Source organism: Colossoma macropomum, unplaced genomic scaffold (assembly GCF_904425465.1).
Source record: "Colossoma macropomum unplaced genomic scaffold, Colossoma_macropomum, whole genome shotgun sequence".
In the NCBI taxonomy this organism is placed as follows: domain Eukaryota; kingdom Metazoa; phylum Chordata; class Actinopteri; order Characiformes; family Serrasalmidae; genus Colossoma; species Colossoma macropomum.
In genome coordinates, this window is record NW_023494798.1 from 11,905,709 (window position 1) to 11,920,077 (window position 14,369).

At 37.7% G+C, this 14,369-nt stretch overlaps 1 protein-coding gene across 1 annotated transcript in view; it reads left to right on the forward strand.

Moving 5' to 3' along the window:
- nrn1la (neuritin 1-like a) overlaps positions 1–12,943 on the forward strand; it is a 44,783-nt gene extending 31,840 nt beyond the window's left edge. Inside the window, exons 2-3 of the mRNA XM_036585747.1 lie at positions 5,416–5,563; positions 11,589–12,943. Of these exons, the coding sequence (XP_036441640.1) occupies positions 5,416–5,563; positions 11,589–11,877 (437 nt within the window). The 3' untranslated portion in view covers positions 11,878–12,943. The remainder of the gene's footprint in view (positions 1–5,415; positions 5,564–11,588) is intronic.
- Positions 12,944–14,369: the final 1,426 nt, after the last annotated feature.

Consider the following 14,369-nt stretch of genomic DNA (forward strand, 5'->3'; position numbering starts at 1 on the left):
TTATTGAGAGCTTTAGTGTGTGTTTTGTGAAAGAAATGATGACAGATACAGCAGAGTGCGCCATAAATCATGATGCAGGAAAGATGTTCTGTCCTAGACGATATCAAACGACATGAACAAAGACTGTTTTTTCATTTTTACCTGCTCATTTTCCAATCTTTTTTGATTCCCATAGAATTAAACAGACTACTTTTGTTATTTTGCTTTTAAAAATGAAATATGTGAATTATAATATACACTGGCCAGCCATTTCATTAAGTACAAGTCCTTGTATCTGTGCTCTTTGTCCATTCTACAATTACAGACTGTAGTCCATCTGTTTCTCTGCATACCCCTTTTACCCTGTTCTTAAGTGGTCAGGACCTCCACAGGACCACCACAGAGTAGGTGTTATTTGGGTGGTGGATCATTCTCAGCGCTGCAGTGATGCTGACATGGTTGTGGGTGTCATGCTGGTATATACATTTCATATACATCAAATTTATATTTTACAAAGTGAGGAAAATTTGGTTTTCCTTTATATGAGCACGTAAAGTGATTTCAGGGTTTGCTTACGCTGAAGTTCTTTTGGTCCTTAAACTGCGCATTAAATACTCACAAAAAGATCCTCTCAAAGTAAAGCAAAGATGACATCATATAAACTAGTTGCATTTGAAATGGAACTTTCATTGATCTCCATGTTTCTAGGATAAACTCTGGCTCTCCATCAGCTTATTCCTCTCAAATGTTCTACATTATTCCGTGTAGGCTTACAGGAGTAAAACAATGTATGGTTATCACATCTAATTACATGCACTGCTAACCAATTACCAATGGAGAAACATCACGGAGTAAATAGAGAGAGAGAGGAGCTAAGCAAGGCAGACCCCCTGAGTGCAGTTTTCTTAACCCCACCTTTATCTGACTGGCCTTCCTTGGTGGCCTACAGTTGTTTGCCCTGGACCATTGAGCAGTTCATCATCAAGCGATGAACCGGTCAATACAAGAAGCACAGTCTCCAGCTAGCCAGCACTGATAGAGCATTTTTATCCAAACTCACTCTGGCTGACCGCGAGAGCGATGCTGATTATACAACTCTTTTGGCTCTGAGTTCTCTGCAGTTTTTTATTGCAACAACTTTGATTCAAGTCCTGAAAACTAATTGCTGATGTGCGGTGTTTAACAATGTATTTGTGTTGTACTGGCCTTTATGACTACTACAGAGTATGGCTGCACATGTGAAGTCCTGTAATATCTGCTATCTATGGTGCAAGTGGTGCAGCGGTCAGGTAGATGCCTTTGAACCTAAGAAACTGTAGGTTTAAGTCCAGGAACCTCACAATTCGATTTGATTTCAATTCAGGGCACCAAGATGCGGTTATAAAATGATTCTTAATGCATGTTGATTTTTCATTTCTATAGCCTCATTAAGTGTGGGTGATATGGCAAAAATACAGCATCATGATACTTCAGGAAATTTTCACCATGCACTACATGTGGTTTGATAAGTTGGAACAGACAAAAAAGGAACAGTAGTGCCATATTACTGGTATAAACAATATATTTACTATTAAAACCTTTGAATACAGTGATTTTTTTCTTCAATGATCTGCCATGAAACATGCAGTCTCTTTATTGGCATAACTCTGTACACTATTACAGATAAAGGATCCAAAAAGAGCTCCCTGGAGCCATAAAAGAAGCACCTTTGGTTTCCTTTAGGAACAGTTGCTTAAAGAGTGTGATGAACCCTTTATAAGCTTAAATAACCTCCACATACCAAATGAAAAGGCCAAAATACAGTGCGTCCAAGCCAAGAACCATTTAGGAACCTTCATTTTGGAAGAGTGTGCTAACGGTGTCTTACATCATCTGCATGTCTGACGGAGTTATGTTAGAACATACTCTGCATGAACATCAAGTCACTCTGTGGTGGATGTCGTTGTTATGAATACATCAATATAGTGGGTAGCACTGTGTGGCAAGAGAATAACGAGTAGGATGGAGCCCTATGTGTTTCTGAAGGTCTCTCTGTCTGTTTTTTTTGTGCTCTCTCCTCTCGTGCGAGGCCCCCCTCTTGATTTTTTTAAAGGAGCACTCCCCATAGAGACCACCACAGCATTACAGATTAAATATTTACGTCTTGGTTCAAACGAGTCCTGCATCTGCTCCGCGGGTCACCAGATGAACTGACGGTCCTGATCCTGCTCTGCGTGAGTGGACAGAGCTGAGAATTATCAGAGAGGCTAGATTACACAACATCAATAATAACATAACCAGTGCTGAGGAAAAGGGGGAGGGGGAATGGCTGCAGAATGTGCCAGAACTCCCTCTGGATCATCTGTACAATGTACAGCTACAGATTCCTAATTGGGTGCAGCCAGGCAGCAGCATAAGTATTAATGGGATAACTTTTAATCTGCTGGAACTGTGTGGAGAGCACACTGCTTTCTTCTGGGTTACCATTTCGTCTTGCTCGGTTCGTTTGCTTGTTGTTTGGTAGATTTGAATCTACCTGGAGATTCATTTCCCCATTCGTTAAAGAAAGAGAACAGTGCATTTTTATGAGAGGCTTAGTGCTGATCAGCTGAAATGTGTGAAGATAAGGGATTTTCCTTGTACTTCCATTTTACATTGCTATCTATGCACCAAGGCTCACTGATTCAAGAGTAGTTGCATGTCTTTTACCTTCTCCTCTGCAACTCTGTCCCATGCACTCTTTTGTTTCCCTCCCTTGCGCTCCAGGTCGTCATTAAATGTTGATGGAGATGAGTGAAACCAATAATCCTCAGACCTCACTGCAAAAACATTGCCAGAAATCAATAGGTTTGCATCAGTAGGGGGACGAAGGCTGGCAGAGAGAGAGTAAGAGAGAAAGAGAGAGAGAGAGAGGCACACACAGAGAGAGGGAAAGAGGAAAAAGCCTTTTCTATCAAATATTAATTGAGCAATCCCATGAGGGACAGAGGAGAATGCCGGTGATTCGCTGTCCAACCCAATTAAGATCCTACCATGTACCTCGCTTAGGCCTGCTGTTACTTACTTCTGCGGTCTAGCCATCAGTTGGTATGTCTCATCTAGAGAGAAGAGCTCAGCAGCACAGCTGAAAAGAAGAAGCCTTGTATGGAGAGCTAGCACATCAACCTAATTTTTTTTTGGTTTACTTTACTTATTTGCTAAAATTACTAATACAGATCTAGTAACACATACTATTTCTTGTATAATCCTTAGTTACTAAGGTAAATCTAGTTAAGATCAGTTAATTTGGATAAGTTTTACAAACTGAAGAGGCTTATTGCTTAAACGTTTTCCAGCACTCTTAGCAGTTTTGTTGGATTCTGTTAATTAGCTCTTATTTTTCTCATTTATAAATATAATTCTCTTTGTTATTTTTGCATTTTAGCAAACTCTCATGTTAAATGTGAAGTTTGGATGCATTTTGTGTTCAGGTTTACTGGTTCAGCCTATCACAATGATTGCTAACATAATAGCAAATATACATTAAGCTACCAAGGTCCTCATAAATGGATGATTCTAGTCTTATCTAAGTCATTTAATCATTACTTCATAAACAGTCCATGTTACAGAATGGAGTTGAAGTGATGGCAATACATTACACAAGAAGGAATATATGGTTCAAGTCAACCAAACTAATTCAAGAGTGAACAGAAGTTGAAAACTTGTGAGCTCAGAGAAAACCATGAATAATTATTGAGCTGTTCGAGTTAACCTTACTTGCTGCAGAAGTGTGGATCACTGAAAAGGGGAAAGTATCTTTAACTTATAGATAAGCTTGAATCTGTTAAATAACTTTACTTAATATTTTTGAGGCAACAAGTTTGCATGATTTTTTTAAGTCAACCAATTTAAGTGTACACTATAACTGCATGCATAGCTGTAGGAGCAGACAGCTAATAGCGTAGTTGTACAGAGCCAGCATGGGGAGACACCAGAAAAAAACAAGTAGAATTGGTTGCTTGTATTTCTCTGATGCCTCAGCATGAGCTCCTCACACATAAAAGCAGCTGAGACATCTTGGGACGCTTTTGAATTTCTTTGCTCATTTCTTCAAGGTCAGTGTGTCCTCATATAACTGCGTGTGGATCCATCGTTTTTATTAAAGAGGGCATCTTGAAAACATTTTCTGCATGCTTTGCTGAGATTTGTAAAATGATGATGGTGTCTTTTGTGAAGAATGTGCTTCTAAAGTAAGATACAATGCAAAAAATGACCTTCCATAAGCTTTCAATGAATAAACGCAAAATGTTTAGAAAAAATTATTTACCTGTTAGCTAGTATTGTGGCTGTATTAGCTTCAGCTGCCTGTGTTCCTACAGCTGAAAGGGAGGAAACTGGAAAGTGATGGCATAAAAAACCCAGCACCACCCACACTGTTTAAACAAAAGGTACAATCATTCCAAGCAAGTTATAAGATTACAGTCATATGCAATATTTTGGGTGTCCCTGGTCAAATGATGTTTTATGAAAATGTGAAAGGGACATAACTTTTGCCCAGGCCACATTTTATGTTTTATTTTTTCAAATATATTAAATGCAGCAAACAAATTTGCAGAAAACATGCCCTATTTAAGTTCTCTGTAGGGGATGCGATAACCTATTTACACTTAGAAATAAACAAAACATGTACTTTGATTAGAGATGTTCCAACTTTTGCATACGACTGTACATGTGTTTTGTGTATTTTGTTGTTTATATTGGAGAATACTGGATTGCTACGTCTGCGGTAAATCAGAGTTTCTAGAAGCAGTTTTGCTGTCTGGTTCTATGCCCTGTGGAAATCTTTGAGAGATCATTATTTGCACCTTATTTTAGAAGTATTCTACAAAATCATTTAAATCACTTGTACTCTTTGGGATAACTAGGGAATAGATCAAGTTGCCCTGATAGCTACTTTCTAGGTTGCAGTTAGAAGTCTGAAGTGGGAGTAAAGGCTTCAGTATTTATTGCTTTTTATTTATCTAAACACAGCATGGATCATATTGCTATTGGGTCCAGTTCTCATAGATCCTCCTTTGCTAATAGCGAGTGATTCTACAAGACGCATGTTATAAGGGTTTCTTTCAGTGTTGTATGAGGTGCGTGAGGCAAATGTGCAAAGTAAGAACAAAAGAGGGACTGTGTGTGAAATTCACCTTGCATTTTTTATGTAAGCATTATTGTTTGGTTGTGTATGGGCAGTGTTGGCGTGGTGACCATTGTTGGTAGAGATTCTGACAAGATAACTTTGCTTTTTTGTTTTTGTTTTGTTTTTTAAAGCTGAACATAAACAAATCATATTCTTGTTCTTTCGTTCCTTACATATTGTGTTTTGTCTCAACACCACCAGTTATGCTTGTAATAAGATGGCATCCAGCGGGGACTAAAAAGTGTGGTGCCCTGCCTGATATTGGTCTGTGTTTGTGTTTGTGTTTGTAGTGCTGGTGCCCAGCCCCGGGTCTGCTGCTGCTCGGAGATGCGGCTCCATCTACAAGGGCTTTGCTGAGTGTCTGGTGGCCCTGGGAGACAGTCTGTCTGTCAGCAGCCAAAAAGACGACGACACGCAAGAAATCGACTCCATCTGCAGGTGTGTATGCTTACCTACAGTGATTCACTAATACACACACCTAGCAGTGGGAATCAGTGCGTAACAAGTCATAACTGGGTCTGTATGAAAACCTTTTTGGCTGCCCTTAGTTAAAGACACAACCACAATATAAGTTCAGCAGGGCCTGATGTACCAGCAAGTTTCTAATAGGGCCATGTGATATAATAGCAGAAGCTGTAAAATATGTATGAAACGGTGTCTTTGTATTATATGTTAGTACTAGATGAGAACTCTTACAATCAACACAGCACCATACCCAACAAGCATTTATTAAACTGACATCAACAACTGTGCATCAGGTGAACTGGCAGGGTGGCCAAATAACATTCAAGCTAGTTACATTTAATGAGGGAATGTTCAAGTCAGTTTACCAATACAGATCTTTCAAACTGGCTGCTTCAGTCATTTAAATGTCTGGTTTAACCATGCATATGCAAGTCAACTTTATCATCATCTTCTCCATACAATAAGAAATAATAAGGACCAGACTATTTCCGATTCATCACATTATTATTATTATTATTATTATTATTATTATTATTATTATTATTATTATTATTACAAAAAACATTATGACCATATCTGGAGGCTCAAAATTCAAAATATATTCACAGCTAATTCTGCTGTACTGCAAACTGAAAGCTTGACCAAAATAATGATGCATAGAATTGGTTGCTAAGCAGTGATTGGAACGTTAAAGGCTCCTGCACAGCGTACAGATTTGATAGAATAAAACTTTCACCATCATTTAGTGTTTTCATGTTTGATTAGCTAACTCTTCATATACTCTGTGTTTTCCAGCTCAAAGGTACAACATGAAATAAGTTAGTTAGGGTTAGTAACATTAGCTGAGGTGAAAACAGACAATTAGCATTTGTCTGATTATATTAAAGACTTTAGATTGAGACCTTTCTTTGTGTATACTATAAGCTGTGCCACCTACTATCAATGCTGGTGGTCTTGTTCTGGGTGTAATGTAGTACAGTAATAGCAAAATGCTGAAAGGCTTGCTGTGGCTCCTAGAGAAATAGAGCAGTGCTGGAACTCACTGAACAGTGGCGCCGGGTGATTCGTAACCTTACAGCCATAAGAAAATGATGCACTTATGCACTGATAATGTAAGAAGCAGAGGCGATTCCCAGGTCCCCAAGCATGGGCCTGTATGTAAGCACATAACTAGACACTACGCCACTGATGAGAATCACACAATATGGTATTACTATGATACTTGAGCTCTGATTCAGTTCTAATATGATATGATAAGCTTTACAATATGACATAATGTGAGATATTCTGATTTATGCAAATGATGCCTCCAAAACAAGGCATATCATCATAATATTTAAATACTGAGATGGGTTTCTGTGTATTGATACTATTCTGTCACCCAAAATATCGCAATACTTGTGTTAATGTTTTTCTCCTACCCCTACACACCACATGTATACTCTCAGACACAAATGAAAGGATATGAGGAGTATATATCAAGGAGGCAGTTTCTTTAGGCAGATATACAGAAAGCAGCTCCATTTCTACCTACATAAACACAGTAAACTCACTCACACCTCAGGATTATTCATCATGCTCCACTCATTATGTTGTCACTGAAAGAAATAGGTGATGTAGAGTAGCACGGTTCACTTGACACCTGATTCTCTCACTATCTGCTATTGTTTCTCTCTCTCTTTCTCTCTCTCTCTCTCTCTCTCTCTCTCTTTCGCTCTCTCTCATGCTCTCCTCTCTCTCTTTCTCTTTTTCACTTTCTCTTGCTCGTTCTCTTTTTTCCTCTCTCCCTTTCCTTGCTCTTCCCTCCACTCTCCTCCTCTCTCATCCTCTCTCTCTTACTTTCTCTCTTGCTCTCTCTCCTCCCTCACTCTTTCCCCTCTTTGTCACGTTCTCTAGCTCGTTCTCTTTCTTTCCTCTCCACTTTTCTTGCTCTTCCCACCACTTTCCTTCTCTCTCTTTCTGTCTCTGTCTCTCCTCTCTAACTTTCTTTTTTGCTCTCTCTCCTCCTTCACTCTACCCCCTCTCACTCCTCTCTCTGTCTGTTCATCTTTCTCAGCTGTCTGTTGAATCCTGACAGCCTTTCCCATGTGTTCCATGCGTTTAAGTTGATGGTCTAATTAAAGATTGAGTCTCTGTCTGTCTGGTTCTTTCTCCATGTCTCTCTCTCTCTCTCTCTCTGCCACTCTTTACTCCATGCATCCTGAATCCATATTTATTTTGTCACATTCACGTGTGCTGGAGCTGCTTAAGTATTCATTGTATAGCAGTAAGCTATTCTTTGAAAACACTGTGCCATGTACTCGCAGTCACACTTAAAGTGTTCCACACTGCTGCTCTACTGAACTCACTGAGTGAGTAGCGATCCTGACAGCCGCCTCATAACATTCAATGTGATTCAGTCAGAGCACATTCATGCAACCTGTAGGGACGTAGCGGGGCCTCCATGTTCGTTTAAGGTTATTCCTTAAGGTACCAATTAAGGTATTAATCTTGCCACTGGGCTCACAATAAAGCATGCACGCTCACACATACACACACTCCTATGTTCACTACACATTTGCTCACAGGAGTTCATTTCTTTTAAGAATGCGCCTGTTCTCCTGTCTAATCTAACAGGGGCCTCTTCAGGAACAGGAGTGTTTTCCCAGCAGAGCAGAAGTTTCAGTTTTACATCTAGGCCAAGGCTGCTCCTTTTCGTCCCTCTCAGGAGAACGAGAGAGAAATTTAAGCACAGAATTACAATGCCATGAGATCTACTGTTATTATAGTATTACTTGACTGCTAAATGTCCTTTCTTCCTTTCTTATCCAAACACGAGCATCATAATTGTGGCAACCTATTATCACTAGCAAGTTAATATTTAAGGATATTACTTTTTGCAGAGGTTAGACTGGTATTGTGTTTTGTTTTTCTTTTTTTTTGCATATTTAGTGACATCATACTGTGGCCATGCTTCATAATTCACGTGTGATTCAGCATTAATCATGCATGTATTAGTAGGGCTGTCATGATCATGAAATTTTGTCTGATGATTAAGCGTCATGTAAATAATAGCGATTTTTTTCTTGTTCATTCTGTACATCTATTGAAGTATAACTCAAATGTGGCCATATTGGCTTATTAGCCCTCTTGCTTCTCAGGTATGTTTACTATGTACTTTCACACAAATGTCTTAGTTACACAGACTCATATGTCTCAGACACAGCTGATAATTTTAAGAGTGAAAATACAAGCAAACCTCTCATTCTGATAGCATACATGCTAAACATTAGAATTAGCTATATGGCTAACAAATAAATATTACTCAGCATTGCCCTGTAAACATGCCTCAAGGCCCACCTATGTATTACTAGAAAGCATGAAGGCCCACAGAAAAACAAAACTTTTTTGCTTAAAAATATTTGGAAAATTTTCAGCACAGTTATGTTTGGGTGCCAACCCAACAAAAAAAATCAACAGATTAGATTAAATTGAGCTTGCTTTATTTCCAAAATCGTGCAGAATGATGGCAAATTAAGTGAAATGTCAAGGGGAGTGTGTTTTGTTTCTAGAGGCAAGGAGTAAAAAACTGATGAAGCTGCCTTGGTGCACCATTTTTGCAGGACTTTACCATTTGAAAACATTTAATATTCCTTTTTTATTGATAAGTAAATTAGTTCTTTACTGATTTTTATGACAAAGTGCCATCAAAAGCTTACTATAGTCCGCTGGCCCACCTCAGTATTGGCCTGAGAACCAGCATTGGGTGCTTCACAGCCCACCTGTGGTCCATGGCCCAGTGGTTGAGAAACTCTTTGTTTTTATTTACATTTTACTGCTTTCTTATTTTTACATTTGCCTTATCCCACCACACTCAATTTACATTTCTCTTGTTGTGGCTTAATATTATTGTGAAATCTAATGTGGAAATGATAAGTGGAAGTGATAATTGCAATAATTTCAAAGCAGAGGCCTGCCATTTATCAGTTCTTTATACTGCTACTTAAGTTAAAGCACAAAAGTACAATATCTATTAAGGAGAGCTGTGTGGCTGCAGATGTGACCAACTAACTGTAAAGTTTTTCCTTAATAGAACGTGTTCATCAAAGAACATAGCATAATACCCATAATAACTCAAAGCACTTTTACTTTTGATACTTACTTACATTTAAAAGTAATTTTGTACTTTTGTATTGAAGTATAAGTACAGACAGAGAACTTATACTTTAACTGGAACAATATTTTAGCCATGCAATATTTACAGAAAGGCTTTAACCTACAGAAATCTGTACATAATCTGAAACTAGTGTTGAATGAAGACAATATGTATGTTGTTTTCCAGATCTCATGAAATATTATTGTTTTAATATTGTAACAGTGAATGCATTGGTACAATTGTGCATTTCACTAGTTTATAACATAGTGTATGTTTCAAGCTAGGAATATTTTTTTATTTGGAATGATAAGCAGTTGTCTTTTAGGGCACAAGTTGGTGAGTTAATGAAGAAATTAAAAATTATGTGGGAATTTGTATAAAGAAGAGCTGGTTTTCCTTTAGAAAGTAGAAAGAAAGTTATACAAGCAGAAGTTTTAGCTGTGTTGGATTATGGTGATGTATATGAATGCTCCTTCAGTACTGAAATCTTAGGTGCTATCTTTCACAGTGCACTTTCTTGTATGGCTGGTTATAGACCTAAAACCTATCACTGTGAAGTTGGCTTGTCACATAAGAAGAAGGCAGCATTTATTGTTTTTTATTACAAAGCTCTTTTGAAACAGCCCCCGCTCTACATTTTAACATTCCTTACAGTCAGAACAAATAAAAAATGTAACAGACATAAAGCAATGCCCTGACACAGTAGACTAAATGGTAAAAGATTTTTTTCTCACTCAGTTGAAAGTTATTCTACTTTCTGCCTTGTTTTATTTATTTTGTTCAAGTTTTATTTGATCTATACATTTTATATTATTCTGTTTTAAATGTGTTCTTAATGTTAACAGAATGTTGTTTTATTTCCATTTACTATATTACTATATTGTATTTTATTGTATGTCTCACTGTAGATGAGACCTTGATTTATGTAATCCCAGTGTTACTGAGCTCTGTTAAAGTCTTAGTAGACTGATTAATCAATGTGATGACCAGTTATGAATCTCAGTGTAACTGAGCTCTGCTAAAGCCTGAGTAAACTGATAAATCAGTGTGATGATCAGTTATTAATTTCAGCGTTACTGAACTTTTTTGTGGGATGATGGAACTGAACAGCCTCGTCAGTATTATGTGTTCACAAGTGAGAAGCACAGCATCTGTGTTGAACTGGACATATGAGAGTCAAACTAATGTTGAGAATTCTGTAACTTAATTTAAATAAGTGAATATTTCATGAAACATATAGAATTACATGAAGAAAACTGTCAAACAGCACCTGCAAGGAAGAGTGTGAATTAAGTAAAAATGACAAGAGAAGAGTTTTTTATGTATCGTAATTGAATACATTACTGAATATATTTCAGTGTATTCAACATTTAGCCATCACTATTTTTTCAAAGTTTTGTGCCCAAAACTGTCCAAATGGGAAAATATGTATGAAAATTATCAATAATCATAATATGTATTTTATACATATTATCATATGTATGAAAATATGTATGAAAATTATACTAAATAGCAATATACAGTACTGTGCAAAAATCAGAGATTGCATGGAAATGTTCTTCAGAACTAATATGTAGTGTTCTTAACTAGGTCTCAGTCTCATAAGTTCCATTACTTGGGAACAATGCCTCATAAATCTTATGTTGTCTTGCAACTGCTGGCATAAACTGTTTATAAATATTTAACTATTGCTTTATGAATACATTATCCATTGCCTATGCATGTTTATGAAGTCCCTATGTTGGTAGCCTTCAATTTTATTCTCGCTAACCTTCAGCATAAAGACAATTTTAAGTATTTGACTTTTTTCAGCTATAGCTAATTTCTCTTCAGCTAATAAATAGTAAACTGTGTCTGTTGCAGGTCTTGGGACAATTTCCATGACTGTGCAAACTTGGCCATGGCTGGCTGTCCTGAAGAGGCAGCTGCCGTGTGGCAGTCGCTGAGACAAGAGTCCAAAAAGATGCAGTTTTCCGGTAACTTGTACGACATGTGCTCCAGCCGCAGCCAATCAGCAACCACCACCAGGGCCCAGAACGCGGACAAGGCCAATCAGGAGTCTCTGAAAGGACATGCCAATCATATAAGCCCAGCTCACAGCATCTTTCTTCTCTCTTGCTTGTGTTTACTGCTCATCTATCCATGGATATAAGCCAAGTCTTTCTCCTTACAGAGACTTACAGAGTAGAGCGAACATCAAAGAAGCATTGATGGACTGGCGTTTGACGCTGACACTTGTGTAAAGATCACATGCTGTAAATAATATGATTTTGTTTTTTCCCACATGCCAGCAAACACATACACACGTATACACATACAAATGCAAAATTAATTTCAGATGAACAAGTACTTCCCTCGCAGCCAGATGAGAATCCTCCAGGGAGATGCAGCATGTGCGGAATAGCAATTCCAAGCGCTGTTTACAGTATCTGAAAACCCACAGTGTTGTAGACTTGCAGGCGAAAGCCTCAGCTCTCTTAGCTCAAACACCTACAACCCTCTTAAGGCCAAATTAAACTGCTAACAATACGGGCCGCTAGCTGGAGAAGCCGGAATCTCTGAAGATGAAATTAAGTAGCTGCAAAACATGCAGGGCTGCAGGAGGCAAAGCAGCATAAAGAAGCCCTGCCAAAACCCGTTATTTATTTTTCCGAGAGGATTATCAGAGGGGATCACTCAGAATAAAATTAACCCAAAGCAATAGAACGCACCTGCAAACAAGGCTGGGGAAAACCGCTGAGGGTTTCTGAAGTTCACATTTTCGGCTCAGTTTTGCAAGCTTGCTTTGTAATGACTGCCATCTGCAAAAATTCATTTTTGCCATTTTTATACTAAATAGCAATATACAGTACTGTGCAAAAATCAGAGACCACCATTCATTTATTGAATTTCAATCTAAACAGTCAATAAGTACAAGCTATTCATTGTTGTGAGGAGATATTTCAGATTAGATTATATAAGATTATATAAGATATTATACTTGCATTATGAAGGGGAAAGTCAAAGAAAAAACTGGAGCTAAAAAAATTAAAAGATACAGAGAAAATGGGACAACTAACAACACTACAACACCTGGTACACCAACAAAACTATCACCATCAGATGAATAAAAATAAAAGTTTTCATCTTTGAGAGAGAGGAAAAATCAAGCTGCTCTCTTACTTCAGATCTAAAAAATCCACAGATTTTTCTGTCCATCCTTCCACTGTGAGAAGACAACTCAGCACTATAAGTCTAAAAGGATGTGTAGCTGTGAAGAAGCTGTTACTGAGAAAAGGAAACAGACAAAACATGAGCAAAACAACTGTTTTTCTCAGAACAATGCACTGACCACTCCAGAGTCCAGACCTCAACATCACTGAAGGTGTTTGGAATTACTTTGGAAGAAGAAAATGCAACCACCTTGTAAGACTGAACTTTGGAGGTGTGGAAAAACATCCCTGCAGATTTCTTTGAAACCATGAAAGCAAGTTTCCCCAAAACAAGGAAAGCTGTAATAAAGCTAAAGGGTGGACGCACTAAGTTCTGAAAATTGCGGCTTCTGTGTAATTTTCTGTGAAACATGTTTTCTGCTTTTTCCCTAATGCTGAAAAATCAAGAAGGTGGAAAATGAAATAAATGAAGGGTGATCTCTGACTTTTGTGTAGTACTGTACATTATCACGGAAACGATGTCCTTGTTTATCTTGTGTATCTAAAATGTGTTTATAAATGTAAATGTGACTTTGACACGTCAACTATTTCCACAAATGTGCATATTTGTGTGCAAAAAGAGAAGATTGCTTTCAAAAGAGCCTGTACCATGTGAAGGAAATGTACTGAATAGTAGAATAACAGAGAGAAGGTTTAGTTCATTTTGTCTCTACCTGAGGCAAATCTGTCAAATATACTGCAGCATCTGTTGTATGTAATGCAGTTAAGGCTTGTGCTGTTTCAGAGATCAGTAAGCATTTGTGTATCTTGTAAGCATTTGTGTTGGTGAGCAGCCACGTAAAGTGTGTTTTCACTGTCGGCTCACATTCCCTCATCTAACGCACTGGCATTGCTCTCCTCAGCATTCTTCCCTCTATTAGGTTTCTACTTACTTTTCTGTTTTAATTGGAAATTAATCATGTTTACGAATACTGTAAACTCATTAGGGCTGGCAAAAACGATTTTTCCGAGCAAAGAGCCAAAAAATTCCACTTGTGTCTCAAAATGTGTTTATGCACTGTATAAATGTAGTTACTGTTAAATGAGATTTATTAACCTTTTCAGATATGTATTTAAGCTCTAAACAAAGTCAAATGACCATCGTCCCAAGATGTAAGCCTAACTGTTGGTCAGCTTTTACTAACCTCTTAGGGCCTGTATTTAGGTCTTCTCTGGTGGTTCTTGGCTTGGATATACAGTTCTATTAAAATCTTTAATTGAACATTTACTTCATGTGAAGCTTTTCAACCGTAACACATTTCATTTACAGAAATGTTACTTTAAAGAACCATTCACTGAAATGTTCCTAACGGTAGCAAAAGTGATTCCTTTCTGGTTCCATTAATCACTTTTATTTTTAAGGAATGTAGTTTATAGTTACTGAGTAACACATATTAAAGGTGATACAGATTTTTCAAAATTTTTGCATAAGTCACTGGTCGAGATGACAACT